Here is a 27,429-nt window from a genome sequence, read left to right as displayed (position 1 = left end):
TTGCTCACATGTACATTGAAACATACAGTGAAATACACCTTTTGTGTAGTGATTTGGGGGGCAGCCCGCAAGCGTCGCCATGCTTCCGGCACCAACATAGCATGCCCATAACTTACTAACCTGTACGTCTTTGGAATGTGGGAGGAAACCAGAGCACCTGGAGGAAACCCACACAGAGACGGGGAGAACGTACAAACTCCTAACAGACAGTGGCAGGAATTGAACCCGGGTTGCTGGCGCTGTAAAGCATTATACTAACCACTATGCTACCATGCCTACCTCTTTTTTAATATCGAAATGTTTCAGGATATCACTGTACTCTTACCTGAACTCCCTAGCCTCCATGTCCTTCTCTAAGGTAAATACAGATGAGCAGTATTGATTTAAGACCTCACCTATCTCCCATGGCTCCATACATAGATTACCACACTGATGATTAAGGAGACCCACTCTCTCCCTAGTTACCCTTTTACTCTTAATATACTTTTGGAATTTTTTAGGATTCACTTTTACCTCAGGCCAGGAAATGAGCCTCACTTCTCACGTTTGCCTCACATGTCCCCCTTTTGCCCTTCTAACATCCTTCTTAAGGTACTCCTTCATCCCTTATACTCCTGAACGGACTTGCTTGATCCTGGCTTCCTAAACCTGACATATGTCTGAACTTCTTAAACTGGCTCAGCGTAAAGTAGGTAAGTCCTGCAGACTAGATGGAATGCATTGTAGGACTTTGAGGAAAGTAAGGGGAAAATCACAGAGGTAATTACAATGATCTTCCAGTGCTTTTTTTTACCAAAATAAACTTTATTCATCATAAAAAACACTCCATATACAACAATAAAACAGTGCAAACCTTTACATTCGTGTACAGATCAATCATACTGTTACCTTTTTATATAAAAACCACAGCACCAATGCCACTCGTGTGGCTCCCTGGGGGGCTACCCCAATCTCATTTTTACAATATTTAAGGGGTTTTCTTGCCTGACCCCGCCCCTCCCTCTTGGATACAAGGTGGTGCCAGGTGATTAGAGAGCAGCTGAAAATTAAAAGGCAAGCACAGTAGTGAAGTGCTTAGCATAACGCTATTACAGTACCTGGGTTCAATTCTGGCCAACTGTCTGTAAGGAGTTTGTACATTCTCCCCGTGTCTGTGTAGGTTTCCTCCAGGTGCTCCAGTTTCCTCCCACATTCCAAAGACGTACTGGTTAGGAAGTTGTGGACATGCTATGTTGGCGCCAGAAGTGTGGCGACACTTGCGGACTGCTCCCAGAACACTCTATGCAAAAGATACATTTCACTGTGTGTTTCGATGTACATGTGACTAATTAAGATATCTAAAAAAGAATGCAGATGCTGGAAATCTGAAGTAAAAACAGAAAATGCTGGAAACACTCAACAGGTCAGGCAGCATCTGTGCAAAGAGAAACAGAGTTAACATTTCACGTCAAAGACCCTTCATGAGAAATGAGAAAGAGATAAAAAAGGTAGTTTAAAGTTTTAGAGAAGGTGACGCGAGGACTGGATAGGATGAAGGGAACATCTGTGATTGGGTGAGGCCAGGGTTTGAAAGGGTCTTCTGTACAATGGGTTACTGGAAACAGTTGGACAGTGATACTACAGACAATGTGTATGATGTGTTGCAGATAGCAGGGCTATGGAACATGCTCAGCAGGTCAGGCTGAGAAAATGAAAAAAGGAAAAACTGAGCCAAGATGACAGATGGATGACATACAGCATAAACGGCCAGTTTTGATACAAACAGAGAAGGCAAGTGTCCTGAAGTTGGAGAATTTGATAGTCTGGATGGCTGCAATGCGTTGAGCAGGAAGATAAGGTGTTGTTCATTCTAACAGAAGGCCACAGACAGGTCAGAGTAGGAGTGGATGGATCACCCGAGTGAAGACATTTCTTCTATTTCAGTTCTAAATGGCAGACTAGTTATTGTTAGACCACATGTTCATTGTATGTGCAAATTAAAACCCCTCAGTGTCTGAAATCTTAGAATCATAGAATTATTAGAGCACAGGAGGAGGCCATTAGGGCCATCAAGTCCACTTCAGGCTCTTTCAGAACATAGAACATGGGGTAGTTCACTCTGCACGTGACGTCTGTGCCAAACCCAATGTCTAATTAAACTATTTCCTTCTGCCTGCACATGATCCATATCCCTCCATTCCTGGCATAGCCATGTGTCTAACTAAAAGCCTCTTGAATGCCACTATCATATCTGCATCCACTACCACGCCTGGCAGTGTGTTCCAGACACCTACCACTCTCTGTGTAAAAAACTCACACACATCCCCTTTAAACTTCCCCCCTTTCGTCTTAAAGTTATGACCTCTAGTATTCAAAATTTCTACCCTAGGAAAAAGATTTTGGCTGTTTACCCTATCTATGCCTCTCATAATTTTATAAATTTCTATGACGTCTCTCCTCAGCCTCGAACACTCTAGAGAAAACAATCCAAATTTGTCCAGCCTATCCTTTTCAATAATACCCTCTAATCTAGTCAGCATCCAGGTGACCCTGTTCTGAACCTTCTCCAAAGCCTTCACATCCTTCTAGTAATGGAGTGACTGCAGATCAAACTATTTTGTCCATTCCATCACTCCTTCCCTAGAATTCTGTAAATTATTTTGAAAGAGGTGTCTTTGGAGACAGTGAATGTTTTGGTTGTCATCTTGTAAAGGTCCGCAAATCCAAAATGGTTCTCACCCGTCAGAAGATAGCAAATGTAACGACATTACTTAAAACGGACAGAGAAAGAACATAAATGATGATAGACCAGTTATCCTAACATAAGCAGTGGGAGAAATGCTAGAATCTTTGCAGAACATTCAGAAAATAAACGGTTTGGGTTGAGTAAGATGGATGTATGGAAGGGAAATGATAAACCTGTTACCATCAAAGTAGATAAGGGGGGAATCAGTGGATGTCATAAAGCCATACAGCATAGAAACTGGTCTTTCGTCCCACCGGGTGAGCATGAGAACATAAGAAACAGGAGCAGGAGGAGGCCATCTGACCCTTCGAGCCTGCTCCGCTATTCAAAAATATCATGGCTGATCTGGTTGTGGACTCAGATACACCTACCAGCCTTTTCCCCATAACCCTTAGTTTCCCTACTATACAAAAATGTATCGAACTGTGTCTTAAATATATTTAATCAGGTAGCCTCTACTGCTTCCCGAGGCAGAGAATTCCATAGGTACACTTCTCTCTGGGAATAGCAGTTTCTTCTCATCTCTGTCCTAAATTTATTCCCCTGAATCTTGAGGCCATGTCTCCTAGTTCTAGTCTCACCTACCAGTGGAAACAACCTTCCTGCCTCTATCTTATTTATCCCTTTCATAATTTTATATGTTTTTCTTCTCATTCTTCTGAATTCTAGGAAGTATAATCCCAGATAACTCAATCTCTCTTCATAGGATAACCCCCTCATCTCCAGAATCAATTGGGTGAAACTCTTCTGCACTGCCTCCAAAGCCGGTATATCTTTCCTCAAGTAACAAGATCAGAATTGCACGCAGTTCTCCAGGTGCGACCTCTATTGGTTAACCAATCCTCTATCCATGATAATACATTACCCCCAACTCCATGCATCTTTATCTTATGGATAAGTCTTTTATGCAGCACCTTATGGAACACCTTCTGGAAATCCAAGTATACAACATCCACTTGTTCCCCTCTATCCACTGCGCTCATTATATCGTCAAAGAACTCCAGTACGTTTGTCAAACAAGACCTGCCCTTCCCGAATCCATGCTGTGTCTACCTGATGGAACCACTTCTATCCAGATATCTCGCTATTTCTTCCTTAATTATAGCTTCAAGAACTTTCCAGACTACAGACATTAAGCTACCTGGCCTTTAGTTATCTGCCTTTTGCCTACATCCTTTTTTAAACAGTGGCACAACTCTATCAGGTCCCCCCTCATCCTCCGTCACTCCAAGGAGAAAAGGCCGAGTTCCTTCAACCTGCTTTCATAAGGCATGCCCTGCAATCCAGGCAGCATCCTTGTAAATCTCCTCTGCACCCTCTCTATGGCCTCCACATCCTTCCTGTAGTGAGGTGACCAGAACTGAGCTCAGTACTCCCAAGTGGGGTCTGACCAGGGTCCTATATAGCTGCAACAATACCTCTCGGCTCCTAAATTCAATTCCCTGATTGATGAAGGACAATACACCATATGCCTTCTTAACCACAGCGTCAACCTGTGCAGCCACTTTGAGTGTCCTATGGACTCAGACCCCAAGATCCCTCTGATCCTCCACACTGCCAAGAGTCCTACCATTAATACTATACTCTGCCATCATATTTGACCTACCAAAATGAACCACTTCACACTTATCTGGGTTGAATTGCATCTGCCACTTTTCAGCCCAACTTTGCATCCTATCTATATTCCACTGTAACCTCTGACAGCCCTCTATACTATCCACTGCACATCCAACCTTTGTGTCATCTGCAAGTTTACTTTCATAATTTCATAATTTACTGCTAGTTTACTTTCATAATCTACCTTCCCTTTCCTTATTACTTGCTCAGTGGTTCTTCGTTAGGTGGTAAAATGTGAATATAAATTCAGTGTTTTTTTAAGTCACGTGAATTTGAAAAGTGTTGGTGTTTAGAAGGATCCTGTTCTCCTTGACACATATCACCAAAAGTTAATATTCAGGTTCAACAAGCAATTTGGAAAACATATGGTATATTGGACTTTATTGCAAGAGGATTTGTGTACCAGAATAAAGTTGATGTAATGAAATTGTATAAGTCACAGGTGACACCACACCTGGAATACTGTGTACAGGGTTGTTCTCCCCACCTAAAGATATACCTGCAGTGTAATGAAGGCTCACTAAATTGATTCCTCAGATGGGAGATTGTTGTGCGAGGAGAGATTGAGCAGACTCGGCCTATGTACTCTAGCTTTTGGATTGTGACCACATATTGCATAATTTTTTTATTTATGATGTAATCCTTTATTCTCTCCCCTTTTATACAGTATTTGTGACCTCTAATCCTCAATCACACACAGTCTTTTCCAAGGGAAGGGCAACTAAAAACTAGGGGGCACAGGTTTAAGGTGAGAGGTGAAAGATTTAAAAGGACCTGAGGGACTTCTTCACACAGAGGATGGTGCATACATGGAACAAGCTGCCAGAGAAAACAGTTGAGGCTGATACAATAACAACATTCAAAGGACATTTGGATAAGTACATGGATAGGAGGGGTTTAGAGCGATATGGGTCAAACATGGGCAAATAGGACTAACTTGGTGGGCGCCATGGTCTGCATGGAGGAGTTGGGCTGAAGGGCCTGTTTCCATGCTGTATTACTCCATGTCTCAATCCTTCCACTGACAAAAGCAACCTCTCATCATTTTATTATCTTCAGTCAAATTTCCCTCAACATCTTCTCTATAGAAAACAGTCTCAACTTCTCTGACCTTGTAACTCTAGTCCCTCATCCCAGGGACCATTCTCGTAAATCTTTCCTTGACCCTCTCGAATGCCTTCATCCTTCCTATAATGAGGTTGAGCATAATACTCTGACTGAGGCTGGACAAGTGATTTATAAAGGTTCAGCATGATTTCCCTTCTTTTATGCCGGATGCCTCTACCGATACAGCCAGAATTGTCTCTGCCTTATTAACTGCATTGTCAACCTGGCCTGTCACTTGAAGGGTCCAGATGAAGCTTCCCAACCCAAAACATCAACTGTCCATTTCTCTCCACAGGTGCAGCTTAACCCACTTGAGTTCCTCCAGCAGTTTGTTTTTTTGCATCTGCAGTCTTTTGTGTCGGCTACTTTCAATGACTTGTGCATCCAGGTTCCTCTGTTCCTGCACCTCTTTGAGAACAGCATCCTTTGTTCCATTTGGCCTCTCCCCATCCTTCCAACTAAATGTCCTCCTGTGGATCATCCATATCCCTCCATTCCCTTCATATTCATGTGTCTATCTAAAAGCCTCTTAAACTCCACCAAACTGCCTGCTTCCACTATTACCACTGGTAACCTATTCTAGCACCTACCACTCTCTGCGTAAAATACTTGCCCCTCACGTTGCCTTTAAACTTCCCCCCTCTAATCTTAAAAGCATGTCCTCTGGTGTTTGACATTTATACCCTGGGGAATAGATTCTGAATGTCTACCCTATCTATGCCTCTCATAATTTTAAAAACGTCTATCAAGTCTTCCCTCAGCTTCTGATTCTCTAGGGAGAACAACCCAAGTTTGTCCAACCTTTCTGTATAGCTCATACCTTCTAATGCAGGCAGCATCCTGGTAAACCTCTTCTGCACCCTTTCCACAGTCTCCACATCCTTCCTATAATGAGGTGACCAGAACTGCACACAATACTCCAAGTGCAGTCTGACTAAACTTTTATAAAACTGTAGCCTGACTTCCTTACTCTTGTACTCAACACCCCTCCCAATGAAGGCAAGCATGCCATATGCCTTCTTTACCACCTTATCCACTTACGTAGCCACTTTCAGGGACCTCAAGATCCCCCTGTACCTCAATGCTGTTAAGGGGCCTACCATTAACTGTATACTTCCTCCTTTCATTTGACCTCCAATAAATGTTCTCTGCATTAAACGTCACCTGCCATGGATCTGCCCTTTCCATCAACCAATTTAAATCCTGCCACAGTTTGTCACTATCTGTACGCGATTCACCGTACTGAGAAGTTTTGTGCCTTCTGCAAATTTAGAAATTGTGGCTTGCATCCCCCAGGTCTAGGTCATTGAAAATAGCAGTGGCCCTAACACTGATCCTGGAGGAATACCATAACTTACCATTGGTATGAAAAACAACCATTCATCATGATGCTCAGTTGACTGTTACTCAGCCAACTTTGTATCCATGCTCTCAGTTCATTTATGCCACATGCTTCAACTTTACTGATAAATCTGTTATGCTTCACAAACCTTTGGGAAGTCCAAGTGCACCACACAGAAACATCACCATCATTAACTCCATCTATCACCTCATCAAAAAATTCTAACAGATTAGTTACACACAATTTGCCCTGAACAAATCTTAATACCTTAATTAATCCATTTCCCTCTGGTTAATTATTAATCCTGTCCCAGATCATTGTTTCTAAAAGTTTTCCCAATACCAAGGTTAAAGGAGTAGCCTGTAAATGCAGGAATTATCCTTAGTCCCTTTTTTGAACAAGTGAGCAGTGTATTTAGCTTTCCAAAAGCCATTCAATAAAGTTCTAATGCACAATGTAAGAACTCACAGCCTTTGGGTAATATATTAACATGGATAGAAGATCGGTCAACATCACAAAACAGAGTTTGGATAATTTAATCATTTTCAGGATGACAAGCTCTAAGCAATAGGGTGCCACAGGGATCAGTGCTGGTGTCTTTACTGTTTCCAAGCTATATTAATCATTTCAATGGAGGGCCCAAGTGTATTGTAGCCATATAGTTTGGTTAACTAAATGAGCAAACATCTTGCAGATGAAGCATAATATGGGGAAGTATATGTTTATCCACTTGATAGGAAGATTAGAGAAGCAGAATATTGGTTAAATAAAGAAAGAGAGAGAGATGCTGCAATGCAGTGGGAAATGGATGTCCTTGTCTATGAAAAATGAAATCAATTATTTTATTCAAATGGAATGGAGTATAAAAATATGGAAATCTTGTTATGACTGATCACAGTTGGAGTACTATGGACAGTTTTAGTCTCCATATTTAGAGATTGCATTGGAGACAGTTCAGAAAGACCTCAAAGCTGATTCCTGAGATGTAAGTGTTGCTTATGAGGAAAGGTTGAATTGGTTGGACCTATACTTATTGGAGTTGAGAAGGATGAGTGGCAATCTTATTGAAACAGATAAAATTCTGAGATGGCTTGACAAAGTGGATTGTGGAAGGGGAGGCTGGGACCAATGAAAGGTTATCAACTTGAGACTTCAGCTTTGTTGCTCTCTCTGCAAAGGCTGTATGATATTCCATGCATTTCCAGCACTTTCTGACAATTTATTCCATATTCAACAATAAAGCAGGAAATGCTGGTAATACTCAGTGAGTCAGGCCACATCTGTGGGAAAAGAAACAGAATCAACACTTCAGGTTAGAGACCCTTTGTTAGAACAATTCCATATTCACTGTCAATTCCAGCAGGAAGTTCAAGATTAGGATATTAGGGAGAAATTAGATCAATGGTACACTTCTGCATGATCCCAGGTTGGATGATGACTATGTCAGTATCAAGGCATTGCAGAGAATGTTAGTCATTGCTGGTCAAGTAGAAGCTTCGGAACCTCAATGGATTTTGTAGGGCAGCCAAATCAAGCCAACAACTTGCACGAGACTTCACAATTTGTCGACTCAGTCCTAATAACTCCTTTTGTGTTAACTTGTGTTTGATTTGTACCTGTGAAACACTTAGAACATTTTGCTATATTAAATGCTGTAGAAACATAGAAAACCTACAGCACAATTCAGGCCCTTTGGCCCACAAATCTGTGCCAAACATGTCCCTACCATATAAATTACTAGGCTTACCCATAGCCCTCTATTTTACTCAGCTCCATGTACCTATCTAACAGTCTCTTGAAAGACCCTATCGTATCCGCCTCCACCACCGTTTCTGGCAGCCCATTCCACGCACTCACCACTCTGAGTAAAAAACTTACCCGTGACATCTTCTCTATATCTATTCCCCAGCACCTTAAACCTATGTCCTCTTGTAGCCACCAATTCAGCCCTGGGGAAAAGCCTCTGACTATCTACCCGATCAGTACCTCTCATCATCTTACACACCTCTATCAGGTCCCCCCTCATCCTCCGTCTCTCCAAGGAGAAAAGGCCAAGTTCCCTCAACCTGCTTTCATAAGGCATGCTCCGCATTCCAGGCAGCATCCTTGTAGATCTCCTCTGCACCCTCTCTATGGTTTCCACATCTTTCCTGTAGTGAGGCGACCAGCACTGAGCACAGTACTCCAAGTGGGGTCTGACCAGGGACCTTATATAGCTATGGTTCTATATAAATGGAAGCAGCTGTAATTGAATAGGGTTGTGATTGTCTCCTCATTTCTTAGCTAATCTGATGAGGGTATTAAACTTTTCCATCCATAAATACCTAAATGGGTTTTGTTTTGGGGATTGGAATTTCTGTGAAAGCTTTGCCTTTCCACGACAGTTTAACTGCATTCTGGATTTCCATCCTCTAAAAGAACAAACTGCTTTCTTCCTTCCCCACGTTTCAATATCTCTCAAATGGAAATTTGGAGAATCAGTGCCTCAAAGAATCATCAAACATTGTGTTGCACTGAAATGGTTCACAGACCATAGAACAGTACAGCACAGGAACAGGCCCCTTGGCCCATGATGTTGTTCTGAACTAATTAATCTAGTAATTAAAAGCCTACTAAACTAGTCCCTTCTGCCTGTACAATGTCCATATCCCTCCATTTTCTGCACCTACATATCTAAAAGCCTCTTAAACTCCTCTATCGTATCTGCCTCCACCACCACCCCTGGCAGCACATTCCAGGCACCCACTACTTTCTATGTAAAGAAACTTGCCCTGCACATCTCCTTTGAACTTACCCCCTCTCATCTTAAGTGCACGCCCCCTAGTATTAGAGATTTCAACCCTGGGAAAAAGATGCTGGCTGTCTATCTATGCTCTTCATAATCTTATCAGGTCTCCCCTCAGCCTCTGCTGCTCCAGAGAAAACAAGCCAAGTTTGTCCAACCTCTCCTCATAGCACAAGCCTTCTAATCCAGGTAGCATCCTGGTAAACCTCTTCTGTACCCTCTCTAAAGCTTCCACATCCTTCCTATAATGGGGCGACCAGAATTGAATGCAATACTCCAGATGCGGCCTAACCAGAGTTTTATAAAGCTGTAACATAACTTCCTGACTCTTGAACTCAATACCTTGACTAGTAAAGGCAAGTATGCCATACACCTTCTTTACCATCCTATCAACCTGTGCAGCCACTTCCAGGGAGCTATGAAGTTGGACCCCAAGATCCCTCTAACATCAACAGTTAAGGATCCTGCCATTAACTGTGTAGTGTTCCCTGGGCCTTTTGAGCTTTTACACTCCTGGATTCTTCTCCTTTCAGAGCTGATTCCAAACAGAGATGGCACATGATTTCAAAATGAGGTAGAAATAGAAAACGTGGGATGGGATCAGGCTGGTAGGTGAAACAACACTACTGGTGGTAAACCTGGCCTTTGGAAAGCCTTGCCATATTCTTATGCTCCTGATTAGTCTGATTAGTTTCTTCTAACAGAATTATGTTTTAGAGTGGACAGGAAAGTGGGCGGCAGCCCACAGCTTTCTGAAACATGTAAAATAGAAAAGAGTCATTAGTCCTAAAGGAAAAACATAATTGGTATCTCAGCGTTTATTCAAATAAATGAGACCATTGTGTCCGAGCTAATCCTTTGAAAGAGCTCACCAATTATCACATTTTCCTGTATTCCACAGCTCTGCATGTATCTCCATTTCAATTACTTATCCAGTTCAGTTTTGAAAGTTGCTACTGGATCAGTTTTTACCATTCATACAAACGCATACTTCAGATCAAAATAACTTGTTATCCAAAATAAAATTCCTCATCTTTTTAAAGGGAGTTACTGACCATCCTGCCACAGTTTATCCCTATTTACTCGATCAAAGCCAATCATATAATCCCATTCACAAATTACATAAGGGAAAAAATTCTGCTTATTATATTGTGATTTTGTCTTTTCATTTCAGGATGAAAATCCCTGAGGCATACACAGAAGTGAAATAATGAATTGTAAGTTCTGTAAATGAAACTCTTTCAAAGTGAAATTCTTTACCCCCTTAAATAATGTGCATTTAGCTGTGTGTCATTAGATGTGCATGCTGTTTTAAATATTTTTTGGACATCTGAGCTCTTCATGGATTTCATGCTACCCAGTATTTAGAAGGTTACATTGTTTAATTTCTCACATAACCTTAATAGGCATTGAATGACGCAGACAACAACCTTTTCATCTTCTAGTCCTGTGCGTGAATTCAGCTGGGTTTTACAAGATATAACATCAAAATTAACTGTCCAAAGGCATTTTGCAGTTGGGGAGGAAGGTGGAAAAATTAGAAATTAAGCAACAATTGGTGAAAATGTTAAAGGTGGTGACCAAAATTCCTATTTTTGAGAAAGATCTTGAAACTGAGTAGGAAAGTAAAACATTTTGGTGGAAGAGGATGTGCAGGGTAGATAGTGGAAACTGGAGCACAGAACCCAGCTTCATCATTTCACTTCACTTCTCTCCCCATTTATCATTGTCTCATTGTCATATAGGAAACTACTATTGTCTACGTTTCACTCAAGGTCACATATAAACTCTTGTGTTCTAGCACCCAAAGCATTCATTCTTTTTCTGGTCTTAATATTCCACACAGAATAAGTTCAGGAAAACCTGTCAAGACTTTCTTTTTTTCCAACTTTATCGTACTGTGAAAACTTGGGGCAGCACAGTAGCATACTATTGAAGCGACAGTGATTGGGGTTCAATTCCCACCGCTGTCTGTAAGGAGTTTGTAAATTCTCCCCGTGACTGTGTGGTGATAATGAGGTGACCAGAACTGAACACAATACTCCTAGTATGGTCTAACCAGAGTTCTATAGAGCTGCAACATGGCCTCGTGGCTCTTGAACTCCATACATCTTCTTAACAACAGTGGAACGACTTCAATATCTACCGTGTCATAGCCCCTTAGGAGGTTTCAATCAGAGCACCCTTCATTCATCTAAACTCCCAAGTGTTCAGATCTTATTTCTTTAGCTGGTTATGACATGACAAGCCTATCATCATAGGACTTTGCTGAGTGAATCTCTTCTAGTCGGTCAATGCAAGAGAGGGAAATTTTACAGCAGATGTGCGAGGGCAGAGGGTGGGTGCCTGGAATGTGGGGCCGGGGTGGAGGTGGTGGCAGGTAGAACGGTGGCGTTCAGACACATAAGGAGGCAGGGAATGGAGGGACAGGTTTCACACACAGCAGAAGGGGTGGATTTAATTCGGCTCTGGGCCGGGGTGGTGGGGAAACTGATGAAGGGCTGGGGGTGTGGGGTTGAAGGAGGGGCGGAAGGGCCGGGGTGGTGGGGGTCCGGTGTGGAGGGGGGGTGAGACGGGGGGGGGGGGGGTGAGGTGGGTGGAGGGACGGGGGGGGGGTGAGGTGTGGAGGGGGGTGAGGTGGGTGGAGGGACAGGGGAGGGGGGGTGAGACGGGGGGGGTGAGGTGGGTGGAGGGACGGGGGGGGTGAGGTGGGTGGAGGGACGGGGGGGTGAGGTGTGGAGGGGGGGTGAGGTGGGTGGAGGGACAGGGGGTGAGGTGGGTGGAGGGACGGGGGGGGTGAGGTGGGTGGGGGGTGTGGGTGAGTGAGGGGAGGTGGGTGAGTGAGTGGGGAGTGGGGGGGGGGGAGGGGGGGGGGAGGGGGGGGGAGGGGAGGGGGGGGGGAGGGGGGGGGGAGTGGGGGGGGGTGGGGGTGGGGGTGGCGCCGGGCGGGAGCCGCCGCACAGACCAGCTCCGGGGAATCTGGGCGCCGCCGCCGCAGTCGCGCTTTAAAAAGAGAGCGTCACATCACGTGATCTACACGTGATTGGATGTCACGTGACCCGACCTGCTCCAGCGACCCAGCTCGGTGACCGGCTGCAGATTTGCGCCCCCCCCCCCCCCCCGGGACCGGTCGCCATCTCCCTCAAACGCCACAGTTCCACCAACCCTCTGATCCATTCACCACCAGTAATCCCCCCGTCCCCTCCCCGCCCCTTCCCCCCCACCAGCACCCCCTCCCCCACCACCCGGTTCCCCCACCACCCCGTCCCCACCCCACCCCTTCCCCCCCACCACCACCCAGTCCTCCCCCTTCCCCCTCCAGCCTCAGTGAGCATCAGTGATTCCATCCCACCTCCCCCCTAAACGAGATGCTGTCGGATTCTCTCCCCCTGAAATGGGCAGTTAACGTGTGAGGTGGCTGGGGGTGTGAAGTGCGTGGTTATGAGGTGGGTGGGGCGGTGGTAGGTGATTGGTGAGCGCCCTTGCCTGGGGTCCTGGGGGCGGGGCGGTCTGCATGGCATTGATAAAGTTTGGGAGCTGGGGCCCAGTGGCAGTGGGAGTCTGGATTCCTATCAGATTAACGCAGTTTCTGTTCTTTCTCAGGACCGTAGGCGCAGAGCACTGCAGAATATGAATGCCCGGCCCTGGGCATTGACCGTGGCCGGACTGTTGCTTGTTCTAGCCGGCATCGTGCTGCTCCTGGTTACTCCGGTCATCCAACGTCGGCAGGTGAAGGCGGTGAGTTTTGCTGTCGCGCTTTCTCTAGGTTTATCTTCTATCCTAGCTTTTAACTTCTGTAACTTTATCCGTCTGTTGGTGAGAAACCTGAATTTTAAGGTCTCCACAATTTGTTCTCGACATTGCAACTGTTTAATTACATCGTGTTTAACTCTTGAAAGCGCTATGTTTACAGTTTCTGTAGGAATTCGCTGCTCAATAACATTTGGCTTGAAGTTCACTTCTGGCATGATTTGCTTCTTCGTGAATGGCTCCTGGCATTAGCACGGGCCATTGTTTATTACACCGCAGAGTTGTTTTCCAACCAACTGTCCTCATTTTTATTTTCAGTGAGTCTCCAATATTCCAAACTTGGAGAAAGTCCACACAGTTTCTCAAACTTTCAGTTATGAAAGATGTATACTAGTTAATGAAAACTACATGGGGTTTCCTGAGGCTGAGGATGTTGGCACTGGGATCTCCTGTTTACTCCTTTCTGCTGTGCTGAGATGAATACTTTTGTTAATGTTTACCCTTGGATCCTCCAATGGATTGAAAAATAACAGTTGCTTTTGAGCATCAAGACTCCCACAAAAATCCTATCCTGTTCATATGTCTTCAAAGAATGGCTCCAATGTTCTTGGGATTATTCTCCAGGGATATCAGCCTTTGATTTTCAACCTGCCTTAAAGCTGCTTTGAGGGATTTGATGTATTTACTCTATTCACTGGGTAGTGAGAAGGGATTGGTTCAGTAAACTCTTGCAGGGGAGCTCCTTACTCAGCTGTGTATCTGCTGTTAACTCATCAGACAGGATGTCACAATGGAAACTAAAGGAACAGTACCTCGTATTCCACCTGGGTAGTCTACAGCCCAACGGCATGAACCCTGAATTCTCCATTTTCAGGTAACCTGCTCCTCCTCTGTTCCTTTCTCTCTCCTACACATTTCTTTCTACTCATACCTGACCCCAGCCCCCTATCAGCCAGTTTCTTTCCCCTCCCTCTCCATCTGCCCATCAACCACACACACCACCCACTGGGTCCCATCCCCACCTCCCTTATTTGGTTTCATGCTCTTTCTTCCTTTCCTATTAGATTTCATCATCTGCAGTCCTCTGTCACCTCCACCTATCACCTCCCAGCTTCTCGCTATTTCCACCCTTCCCTCCTCCATCTGCCAATCACCTTTCCTCCCCTGGTCCACCTATCACAGCTCTTGCCCCACTCCTTCCCCTCACCTATACTGGCTATCTTCCCTCTATCTTTCAGTCCAGATGAAGGGTATTGACCCAAAACATCATTTCACCCCACAGATGTTGCCTGACCCATTGAATTCCTTCCGCAGTTTGATTTTTAACTCTAGTCATCTTGAATATGCACTCAAAAAGCTTTGGAGAGCTGTTAACTTGTCATTGCCAGTGGTTGCGAGGAGTCTCTTTGACGCTGATTAAGCATTTGTTTGCTGATGAGCTCCTTGTGTTTCAGATGACTGCCATAAATTGAACAGAAAGTATTCCCCATAATTCCCAATATTGTGATCAGTTAAAAGGGAAAGTTTTGTTTCACTGTGCTAGTGTTCAGGATGTGATAACATTTTAAAGTTTATGATGGGAGGGGGGAAAGAGGTGATGGTGTTGGGCATGGGGAAAGGAACCCATTCCAAGTGATTCTCCAGCTGTAAGCAGGCACATAACTGGGCAATGGTTGAAAGGATAAGAAGCATTGGAGGTGACGTTCCAGCCAGTTGACAATTATTGAAGTATTTTGTACATCACAAACATGGCAGATAGTTTGCACCTGACAAGTTTTCTCAAATTTTATTGTTATAATACAAGACTTTTTTCACGTTGACTAAGTGATATTCTATTGAAAAAGGACCCTTGGGATAATCCATTCCTTCATTTTGCCAAGGGGTCACTTCTGATCATCTGAGGGTAGAGAGGACTCTAATAACTTATTTGAAAGAGTACATCTCCAGTGGTGCAGTACTTCTGTAATACACTAGAGTGGAGTGTTAGCCTAGATTTTCTGTTTAACTCTCTAAAACAATACATGCTAAACACAAAACTGAAAATTAGAAAACTGTGGAAATCAGAAAGTGCTTTAAGATACTCAGCAGATCAATGTCTCCAGCACTTTGTTTTTATTGCATATGTATGGAGGTAGATTGACCCTTCTCACACCAAACTACTTTATAAGCAGAAACTGTGCTTATTAAGTTTGCATTGGACCAATTTATTAAACCAGGTTTGACACTAATCAGGTAGTATTTCAATTCTAATGTAGGTAGAAGCAGACTGTTCTCAGTTGTGAAGGATTCTAGAACAAGGAGCTAGAGGTATAAAGTTTAAATCTAAGAGATTGGAAAGCAAGAGGGACGTCCATAAGACAAAGGAGCAGATTTAGGCCATTTGGCCCATCAAGTCTGCTCTGCCATTCGATCATGACTGATTTATTTTACCCTCTCAACCCCATTCTCTCCTGCCTTGGATTGAGGACATTTAAGAGACTCTTAGATAGACACATGAATGATAGAAAAATAGGCGGCTATGTGGGAGGGAAGGGTTAGTTGGATCTTAGACCAGGATAAAATGTCGGCACAACATTGTGGGCTGAAGGGCCTGTACTGTGCTGCAGTGTTCTATGTTCTTCCCCGTAACCTTTGACGCCCTTACTAATCTATCAACCTTTGCTTTCAATACACCCAATGACTTGGCCTCCACAGCCATCTGTGGCAATGAATTCCATTGATTCACCACCCTCTAGCTAAAAAAATTCCTCCTCATCTCAGTTCTAAAGGGACGTCCTTTTATTCTGAGGCTGTGCCCTCTGGTCCTAGACTCTCCCACTACTGGAAAGATCCTCACCATGTCCACTCTCTCCAGGCTTTTCAGTATTCGGTAGGTTTTAATGAGATCTCCCCTCATTCTTCTAAACTCAAGCAAGTACAGGCTCAGAGACATTAAATGCTCCTCATATGTTAACCCTTTCATTCTTGTAAACCTCCTTTGGACGCTCTCCAATGCCAGCACATCCTTCCTTAGTTATGGGGCCCAAAACCATTCACAATTCTCCAAAATCTTAAAGCAGAAAGTCATAGAATTGTATTGCACAGAAACAGATCCTTCGGCTCATCTGGTCCATGCTGATTGTAATGCCTATCTTATCCCATTTGCCTGTATTAGGCTCCTATCCCACTATGCCTATCCAAGTACCTGTTCAAATGCCCTTTTATCATTGTTTTTTTTAAAAAAGAGGCATTGGACTTACTTAGTGTTCGTAACAAAAGCAAAACGTTTGCGCCCCTGTGTGCACTGACATAAATTAAGCAATGTCTCTGGTTTGGAACTCATTTCCAAATCCTTTTATCCTTATAATGGTCTTAATGCCCAAAGCCCTTGGTTTTTATGCTCTGGCAATTCTCCCACAGTTCTGGCCTCTTCCACATTCTTAGTTTTATCATTCTCCCACTGTCAGCCGTGGTTCACAATTAGAATTCTGTTCCTAAACCTCTCCCACCTCTCTTCAACACCACCCCCCCTCCCCCCACCAAATGGGACAGTCAGCACGGCCTTTGTGGAGCAGGTCATGTCTTACAAATTTGATTGAATTTTTAGAGGTGACCAAGGTGATTGAGGGTAGGGCAGTGGATGTTTTCTAATGGATTTTAGTAAAGGATTTGACAAAGTCCTTCATGGAAGGCTCATCCAAAAGAGTAAGATACATGGGATCCATGATTACTTGATAATTTGGATTCAGAATTGGCTTGCCCAGGGAAGACAGAGGGTAGTGCTGGAAGGATGTAATTCTGGCTGGAGGTCCATGACCAATGGTGTTCCGCAGGGATTGGTGTTGGGGCTTCATGAAAATGTGTACGTGGGTTAGCAAGTTTGCAATGGACACACAGGTTGGTGGAATTTTGGACAGTGTAGAGGGTTATCAAAGTGTAAAGCAGAATATAGATCAGTTACAGATATGAATAGAGAAATGGCAGATGGAGTTTATCTGGCAAGTTTGAGGTGTTGCACTTTGGGAGGTCTAATGTAAGGAGAAAGTACACATTTAATGGCAGGACCCTGTTGATGTACAGAGTGATCTTGGGGTCCACGTCCATAGCTCCTTGTAAGTGCCCACACCAGTAGATTAGGGTGGTAAAGAAGGTATATAGCATGCTTGCCTTCATTGGTTGGGACACTGAGTATAAGAGTCAGGTAGCCGTGTTGCAGCTGTCTAAAACTTTGGTAAGGCTACATTTGGAGTATTTGGGCAATTCTGGTCACCCCATTACAGGAAGCTTTGGAAAGGGTGCAGAAGGGGTTTACCAGGATGCTGCCTGGATTAGCGAGTATGAACTAAGGAGAGGTTGGACAAACTTGGTTGTTTTTTCTCTGGTGCATTAGAGGCTGAGGGGAGACCTGACACAAATTAATAAAATTATGAGAGGCATCTCCTTTGAATTTTTCCCCCCTCACCTTAAATGCATGCCCTTTAGTATTAGACATTTCAACCCTGGGGAAAAGATACCGGCTGTCTACTTGATCCATGCCACCTCTCTCAGTTTTATGCTTTGCCAAATGCTCATAAATCCTATCCCTAAGAATTCTCCCCAGTAGTTTCCCTACCACTGATGTGAGGTTCACCAGCATATAATTTCCAGGATTATCCCTATTTCCCTTCTTGAACAACATTCATTGCAATGTCGGAGAATGAGGGGCAACCTCATAGAAATATTTAAAATGACGAGAGGCGTGGATGAGGTGGACGGTAACAATCTTTACCCCGGAGTAGGGGAGTCCAAAACTAGGGGTACAGATTTAGGGTGAGAGGGGAAAGATCTAAAATGGACCGAGGGGCAACTTTTTTCATGCAGAAGGTGATGAGTATATGGAACGAGCTGCCAGAGGAAGTGGTTGAGGCAGGTGTAATAGTATCATTTAAGAAGGTACATGGAGGGGAGGGGCCTGGAGGGACATGGGCCGAATGCAGGAAACTGGGACCAGCTGGGTGGGCACTGTGGTTGGCATGGACTCATTGGGCTGAATTCTGTGCTGTATTGCTTTACGACACTAAAGGAGCAACATTAGCTACTCGCCAGTCCACCAGGATCTTGCCTGTGGCTATAGAGAACACTAAGGTCCTAGTCAAGGCCCCAGCAATCTCATCTCTTGCCTCTCTCAATACCTAGGGTACATCCCATCAGACCCTGGAGATTTATCCACCTTAATGTTCTCCAAGAGACCCAATACCACCTCTTTCTTTATCTCAAAATGCTCCAGTATATTAGCACACTCCAAACTGATCTCACTATACTCCACGTCCTTCTTGGTAAATACCAATGCAAAAGTGCTTATTTGGGACCTCACCCACATCCTCTACCTCCAAACACATGTTCCCTCCTTTATCCTTGAGTGGTCCTACCTTCTCCCTCGTTATCCTCTAGCTCTTGATGTATGAATAGAATGCCTTCGGATTCTCTTTAATCCTACTTGCCAAGGACTTTTCATGGGCCCCTCCTGGCTCTCCTAATTCCCTCCTCAAGTTCATTTCTAGCTTCTTTATATTCCTCAAGACCCTGTTTGATTTTAGCTTCCCAAACCTTACATATGCTTTTTTTTCTTCTTGACTAAATTTACCACCTCTCTCAACATCCAAGGTTCCCTGACCTTGCCATCCTTGTCCTTCTTACTGGAACATACCTGTCCTGTACTCCGTGCAGTTGGTCCTTAAACACCTTCCACGTGTCAGATGTGGACTTGCCCAAAAACAACTGTTCCTAATTAACTCTCCCTAGTTCCTGCCTGACTCTCTTATAATTTGCCCAGCTCCAATTTAATACTCTCCCACAAGGTCCATACTTATCCTTATTCATAGCTATCTTAAAACATAAGGAATGTGATCACTGTTTTGAAAATGTTCTCCCACTAAAAGGTTAGTCACATGGCCAGGCTTATTTCCCAACGCCAGGTCCAGTCTGGCCCCTCCTCTCATTGGACTATCACATACTGTTTTAAGAAACTTTCTTGGATGCACCTAACAAATTCTACCCCATCTAAACCTCTTGCACTAAGGAGGGCCCAGTCTATATTGGGGAAGTTGAAGTCGCCCATGACAACAACCCTGTTGTTTTTGCATCTTTCCATGATCTGCCTGCATATCTATTCCTCAATGTTCCTGTGGCTATTGGGGGGTGGGGGTCTGTAGTATAATCCCATCAGAGTGATTGCACCTTTCTTATTTTTGAGTTCTACCCATATAGACTCAGTGGATGAGCCTTCCATTATGTCCACTCTGAGTGCAGCTATGATATTGTCCCCGATTAGTAATGAACTCCTCCCTCTCTTCTGAAACATCAAAACCCTGGAACATTAAGCATCCAGTCCTGTACCTCTCTCATCACAGAGGATGGATCAATACATGGAACTAAGTTCATCTCCCTTACTCTTAACACTCTTTGCATTAAAATAAACACTCTTCAATCCTTCCATCCCATTGTGTATATCACTTTGCTCCTGCCTGTCCTTACAGAATTACAGCTCGTGACATCTACCTTCCCCTCAATCCCCCTGCTTTCTGACCTGGTGCTCTGGTTTCCATTCAATTCTCTATCAACTTCCAGCCTCCCATCAGCCTCACTGCCATTTTGGATCCCAAAGAAAATGGTCCACATTGTGATTTTCTGTAACACACATCCATGGCATCTGCATTTGTGCTAAGGAACGCAAGTTGAAAACAAAATTTGTATTTTTTTTAACCTTTCTCATAAATTCTGTGAGAGCAAATTTTATTCTGTATCCCAATTTTTTGGGTTGCAAATTGTGAATTCTGTAAGGCCAAAGTTCCATTACCTGAATGTTGGTAAAGGGGTCACCTGTACTTGGTACAGATGTCAATATCTCCTGGAGTGGTAATGTATTTCAACACAAGATGTGCATAACATTGTATGTTTTGTTCTGCAGGAAACTGCTTGGTATGTTATTTTTGAAAATAACTTGTTCTTATTTCTCCAATATTATTATTATTTTCTAGCTGTTTCTGCAAAATTGGATAAATTGAAATGGTCATATGTCTTGAGAAGATGTCATTCAATTTGATGACTAGAATTATTATCAGCTGATATTTTTCATTTTTTAAAAATCGTGTAGAATGTTCAGATTGATCCTGCAAGTGGTCTGGCTTATAAAATGTGGCGAGATGTTCCTGTTCCATTCTACATGTCACTCTACTTCTTTGAGGTTAAAAATCCACAGGAAATTCTACGTGGCGAGAAACCAGTTTTGGCTCAGCGTGGGCCTTATACTTACCGGTATGTGTCTGTCATTCATTTAATTTAAATTTTGGGATTTCAGATTTGTGAAACTTTACTGTAGATGTGCATTTTTATCTTGTACAGAAACTAAGTGTTGACAACATGCAATCTCATCCCATTATAGCAGTTTTACTTATTTTGCAAGATGGGTACAGTGCTTTTTAATGAAATATCTTTGAACTGAAGGTTTTGCTGTGTTTCTCTCTCTGTAGCTGCTTCCTGACCAGTGAAGTACTTCCCTCCATTTTCTGTTTCTATATCAGATTTTCAACATGTGTGACATTTTCCTTCTGAAAATAAAATGATCTCTTTTCACTGAAAGAGGTGTGAGCAATTGGGGATGAGGTGGTTCAGCCAATGAGGCTGCAAGTGTTAAAGGAAAGAGAACAAATAAAACTGGACAACCACTGGTCTGTCGGCTGTTCATCATTGGAACCAAAGCATTAAACCAGGACAAATAATTAAAAGAAAAGATGAGCAGAGTCAATTTGGTTTTATGAAAAGAAAATTGTTTGCCAGAGTTCTGAGGAAACAAGATGGATAGATGGAGGGGAACTAGTAGATATAATGTGTTTGGATTTTCACGAAGAATTGCATGAGGTCTGTGTCGTGGGACTACACAAGAGTATGGGATGGAGATTGGCTATTAAGAAAAGCAGAATTGGGATAAGTGGGTCATTTGCAAGTTGGCAGTCAGTAGCCACTGAGTCATTACAGCTGTACACTTCATTGGTGAGACTGCACTTGGAGTATCGTATGCAGTTCTGATTGCTTAGCTATGGGAAGGATGTCATTGAATTGGAAAAGGTACAGAAAAGATTCACAAGGATGTTACCAGGACTGGAGGGATTGAATTTTAAGGAGACTGGATAGGCTGGGACCTTATTCCCTGGATCGTAGGAGGCTGAGGGGTGACTTATAGAGGTTTATAAAATCATGAGAGGGGATGGTCAGTTTTTTTCCAGGGTAGGGGAGTCTAAAACTCAAAGACATGGGTTCAAGGTGAGAGGGGAAAGATTTAAAGGAGACCTGAGGGGCTACTTTTTCACACTGAGGATGGTCGGTGTGTGGAATGAGCTGCTGGAGAAAGTGATAGAGGTGGGTACAGTTATGACGATTGAAAGATATTTAGACAGTACATGTGTAGGAAAGGTTTAGAGGAATATTTGGAATGGTTTATTATTGTCACACGTCCCGAGAAACAGTGAAAAGCTTTTGTTTTGCATGCTAGCCAGACAGATAATGCCGTACGTAATTACATCGAGATAGTAACAAGAAAAACAATGCAGAATATAGTGTTACAGTTAGAGAAATTGCAGTACAAGCAGATAAGGTACAGGGGCCACCAGAAAGTAGCTGAATGCCGACAAATGACACTAGCTGTGGTAGGCAACTTTGTTGGCATGGACAAGTTGGGCTGAGGGGATGCTTCCATGCTGTATAACTGATTCCACTTTCAGGTTGGCAGTTGGTAACTAGTAGGTCATTTTCAGATTTGCTCATTGGTAACTAGTGGGTGTCATCAGAATTGGTGTTGGAGCCAGTTTGTAATTTATATTAATGACTTGCATGAAGGGACTGAATGCTCTGTAACTAAATTTGCTGATGATACAGTAACACTGACAATCCAGCATGTTTAGGGCTGTGCTGGTGCCAGGCTAGCTGATTTTCCAGACCATTGCTTATCAGAAAAAAGTTGTTGAAGAACACTACAGCACAGTACAGGCCCTTCGGCCCACGATCTTGTGCTGACATTTTATCCTGCTGTAAGATCTATCTAACCCTTCCCTCCCACATAGCCCTCCATTTCTCTATCATTCATGTGGCTATCTAAGAGTCTCTTAAATGTCCCTAATATATCTGCCCCCACAACCTCTGCAGACAGTGTGTTCCGTGCACCCACCTTTCTGTGTGTGTGTGGGGGGAAAAAAAAAACTTACCTCTGACATCCCTCCTTATACCTTCCTCAAATCACCTTAAAATTGTCATAGAATCATAGAAAGTACAGCACAATACAGGCCGTTTGGCCCACAATGTTGTGCCGACCTTTAATCCTCACCTAAGACTATCTAATCCCTGCACCCCCCCCCCCCACATATCCCTCTATTTTAAATTTCTCCATGTGCTTATCTAGCAATCTCTTGAATTTGACCAATGTACCTGCCTCCACCACTGCACCAGACAGCGCATTCCATACCCCAACCACTCTCTGGGTAAAAAAAAAACCATTCTCTGATATCTCCCTTGGACTTCCCACCCATTACTTTAAAGCCATGCCCTCTTGTATTGAGCATTGGTGCCCTGGGAAAGAGGTGCTTGCTGTCTACTCTATCTATTCCCCTTAATATTTTGTATATCCCTATCCTATTATGTCTCCACTCATCCTCCCTTTCTCCAAAGAGTAAAGCCCTTGCTCCCTTAGTCTCTCCTCATAATGCATACTCTCTAAACCAGGCAGCATCCTGGTAAATCTCCTCTGCACCCTTTCCAACGCTTCCACATCCTTCCTATAATGAGGCGACCAGAACTGGACACAGTTCTCTAAGTGTGGTCTAACCCGAGTTTTGTAGAGCTGCATCATTACCTCACAGCTCCTAAACTCCCACGATTTATGAATGCTAATATCCCATAAACTTTAACTACCCTATCCATCTGTGAGGCAACTTTCAGGGATCTGTGGATGTGAACCCCCAGATCTCTCTGCTCCTCCACAATACCCAGAATCCTGCCTTTAACTTTGTATTCTGCCTTGGAGTTTGTCCTTCCAAAGTGTACCACCTCACACATCTTCAGATTGAACTCCATCTGCCACTTCTCAGCCCCACTCTGTATCCTATCAATGTCCCTCTGCAATCTTCGACAGTCCTCCACACTATCCACAACACCACCAACCTTAGTGTCATCTGCAAACTCGCCAACCCATCCAAGTCATTAATAAAAATCACTAAAAGTAGAGGTCCCAGAACCGATCCCTGTGGGATACCACTAGTCACAGCCCTCCAATCCGAATGCACTCCCTCCACCACAACCCTCTGCTTTCTACAGGCAAGCCAATTCTGAATCCAGGTGGCCAAGCTTCCCTGGATCCCATGCCCTCTGACCTTCTGAAGAAGCCTACCATGTGGAACCTTGTCAAATGCCTTACTAAAATCCATGTAGACCACACCTACTGCACCACCCTCATCAATCTTCCTGGTCACCACCTCAAAGAACCCTATCAGGCTTGTGAGACATGATCTGCCCTTCACAAAGCCATGTTGGCTGTCCCTAATCAGACCATGATTCTGTAAATGCCCATAGATCCTATCTCTAAGAATCTTTTCCAACAGCTTGCCCACCACAGACGTGAAGCTCACTAGTCTATAATTCCCTGGACTATCCCTGCTTCCTTTTTTGAATAAGAGGACAACATTTGCCACCCTCCAATCCTCTGGTACCATTCCCGTGGACAATGAGAACTCAAAGGTCAACGGTTCAGCAATCTCCTCCCTCGCCTCGCAGAGCAGCCTGGGGAATATTCCGTCAGGCCCCAGGGACTTATCTGTCCTAATATTTTCTAACAACTCCAACACATCCTCTCTCTTGATATCTACATGCTCCAGAACATTAACCTTACCAACACTGTCCTCAGTGTCATCAAGACGCCTCTCCTTAGTGAATACTGAAGAGAAATATTCATGGAGAACCTCACCCACTTCCACAGCTTCCAGGCACATCTTCCCACCTCTGTCTCTAATCAGTCCCACCGTCACTCTTGTCATCCTTCTGCTCTTCACATAAGTGGAAAAATGCCTTGGGATTCTCCTTAACCCTACTCGCCAAGGCCTTTTCATGTCCCCTTCTTGCTCTCCTCAGCCCCTTCTTAAGTTCCTTCCTTGCTACCCTATATCCTGCTGCTTGCTTCCTAAACCTTATCTATGCTGCCTTCTTCCTAACTAGTTGTTCCACCTCTCTAGTCACCCATGGTTCCTTCACCCTGCCATTCCTTCTCTGCCTCACCGGGACAAATTTATCCCCATCATCCTGCAAGAGATCCCTGAACAACGACCACATCTCCATAGTACATTTCCCTTCAAAAATGTCATCCCAATTCACACTCGCAAGTTCTAGCCTTATAGCCTCATAATTTGCCCTTCCCCAATTAAATATCTTCCTGTCCTCTTTGCTCCTATCCTTGTCCATGACAATGCTAAAGGTTAGGGAGCGGTGGTCACTGTCCCCCAAATGCTCACCCACACAGAGATCTGTCACCTGACCCGGTTCATTACCTAATACTAGATCTAATATGGCATTCCCTCTAGTCGGCCTGTCAACATACTGTGACAGGAATCCATCCTGGACACACTTTACAAATTCTGCCCCATCTAAACCTTTGGTACTAAGCAGGTGCCAATCAATATTTGGGAAGTTGAAGTCTCACATGATAACAACCCTGTTATTCTTGCACCTTTCCAAAATCTCCTTCCCAATCTGCTCCTCAGTATCCTTGCTACTACCGGGGGGGGGGGGCCTATAGAATACTCCCAGTAGAGTAGCTGCTCTTTTCTTGTTCCTAACTTCTACCCATACTGACTCTAGAGAGGATCCTGCCACATTATCCACCCTTTCTGCAGCTGTAACAGTGTCCCTGACCAGTAACGCCTCCTCTTCTCCAACCTCTTTCCCCACCCCCCATCCCTTTTAAAACATGAAATCCAGGAATATTCAGTATCCATTCCTGCCCTGGTGACAGCCAAGTCTCTGCAAGACCCACAATATCATAGTTCCATGTATTTATCCAAGCTCTTAGTTCATCACCCTTATTCCTGATACTACTTGCATTTAAGTAAATGCACTTTAGCCCATCCACCTTTCTACTTTTATACACTATACTCTGCTTCTCCTTCCTCTAAGCCTTTCTATAAATTATATCTGACTTACCTCTTCCACTGACCTATCCCTCCAGTTCCCATCCCCCTCGCAAACTAGTTTAAACCCTTCCGAACCACACTAGCAAACCTGCCTGCAAGGATATTGGTCCCCCTTGAGTTTGGGTGTAATCCATTCATTCTGTATAGGTCCCACCTTCTCCAGAAGAGATCCTAATGATCCAAAAATCTAAAACCTTGCCCCCTCCACCAACTCCTCAGCCACGCATTCATCTGCCATCTCCTCCTATTCTTACCATCACTATCACGTGGCACTGGCAGCAATCCTGAGATTGCCACCCTTGAGGTCCTGTTCTTCAGCCTTCTGCCTAGCTCCCTGAACTCGCTCTGCAGAACCTCATCCCTCTTTCTACCTATGTTGTTGATACCAACATGTACCATGTCTCTTGGCTGCTTTCCCTCCCGCTCAAGAATGCCATGGACCCGATCAGAGACATCCTGGACCCTGGCACCTGGGAGGCAACACACCATCCTGGATTCTCGCTCACGTCCACAGAACCTCCTGTCTGTTTCCCTGACTATTGAGTCCCCTATCACTCATGTCCTCCTCTTCTCCTCCCTTCCCTTCTGAGCAGCAGGACCAGTACCAGTGCCAGAGACCTGGCTTCTGCTGCTTGATCCCTGTAGGTCATCCCTCTCAACAGCATCCAAAGTGGAATACCTATTATTCAGGGGAACAGCCTCTGGGGTCCTCTGTACTGTCTGCCTTTTCCCCTTCTCCTTCTCTCCCCTGACAGTCACCCATCTGTCTGCCTCCTGGACCCTAGAAGTACTGCCTCCCAATGCACAGCATCTACATATCTCTCTCCCTTCCTGATGCTCTGCAGTGTTTGAAGCTGCAACTCCTCATCCCCCCTCATGTTAGACATTTTCACCCTGGGAAAAAGTTTCTGACTGTCCACTCGATCTATGCCTCTTATCATCTTGTGCACCTCTATCAAGTCACCCCTTATTCTCCTTCTCTCCAAAGAGAAAAGCCCTAGCTCACTCAACCTATCTCATAAGACATGCTCTCCAATCCAGGCAGCATCCTGGTAAATCTCCTCTGCACCCTCTCTAAAGCTTACACATCCTTCCTATAATGAGGCGACTAGAACTGAACACAGTACTCCATGTGGTCTGACCAGAGTTCTATAGATCTGCAACATTACCTCACATCTCTTGAACTCAATACCCCAACTAATGAAGGCCAACACACCATACACCTTCTTAACAACCCTATCGTCTTGTGCAGCAACCTTGAGGGATTTATGGACGTGGACCCCAAGATGAAGTTAAGAAGTTGTTATTTCATAGGATACATAAAAGTGAATAAATCTCCAGGTTTGGATGAGATCTACCACAAGTTGCTATGGGAATCAAGGGAGGAGATAGCTTCAGAATTACAATTAGATTAATTATCACTAACATATGTCATGAAATTTGTTCTTCTTTCTTCTTCAATCTTTTTATTAGTTTCCAATTTAATACAGATTAATATATAACATCGATGTTTGTACATGTAACACAAGGAGATCAAGGGAACAATCATGGCATAGATAATCATAAAGAATAATAAAATATTAAAAAAATCTGTAGATCTCACGATCTCTTAGTAAATATAGTATAAAAGAAAGGAAAGAAAAATTTTTTGTGTATATAAAAGAAAAAACCCAAATCAATAAAAAATATAAACAACATATCAAACCAAACTTAGAAAAAAATTTCTAAAAAAAAGACTGGACTGAAATTTCTCAGTAGAAACAGAGCAATATTATGTCGTCAACTCCGTTCCTCTAAATTGGAAAGTTACTGAAAAGGGATCTATATAATATGAAAATATTGAATAAATGGACTCCAAATGCCTTCAAATTTAAGCGAAGGATCAACAGTACCACTCCTAATTTTTTCCAAGTTTAAA

General features: G+C 43.8%; 1 protein-coding gene across 11 annotated transcripts in view; it reads left to right on the top strand.

Annotated features, from left to right (window-relative positions):
* Positions 1 to 12,618: 12,618 nt before the first annotated feature.
* scarb1 (scavenger receptor class B, member 1) overlaps positions 12,619 to 27,429 on the top strand; it is a 142,125-nt gene continuing 127,314 nt past the window's right edge. For 7 of the 11 annotated variants that reach the window (XM_052031744.1, XM_052031735.1, XM_052031740.1 and 4 more), the window contains exons 1-2: positions 13,044 to 13,314; positions 20,438 to 20,598. In XM_052031744.1, coding sequence (XP_051887704.1) covers positions 13,207 to 13,314; positions 20,438 to 20,598 — 269 coding nt within the window. In that variant the 5' untranslated portion in view covers positions 13,044 to 13,206. Of the gene's footprint in view, positions 12,662 to 12,705; positions 12,991 to 13,043; positions 13,315 to 20,437; positions 20,599 to 27,429 lie in introns of those variants that run through there. The other 4 variants (XM_052031739.1, XM_052031738.1, XM_052031737.1 and 1 more) reach the window with 4 other exon arrangements.

This window comes from Pristis pectinata, chromosome 17 (assembly GCF_009764475.1).
Source record: "Pristis pectinata isolate sPriPec2 chromosome 17, sPriPec2.1.pri, whole genome shotgun sequence".
Taxonomy (NCBI): Eukaryota; Metazoa; Chordata; class Chondrichthyes; order Rhinopristiformes; family Pristidae; genus Pristis; species Pristis pectinata.
Note: the sequence above shows the minus strand (reverse complement) of the source record. Positions and strands in the feature narration are given on the sequence as shown.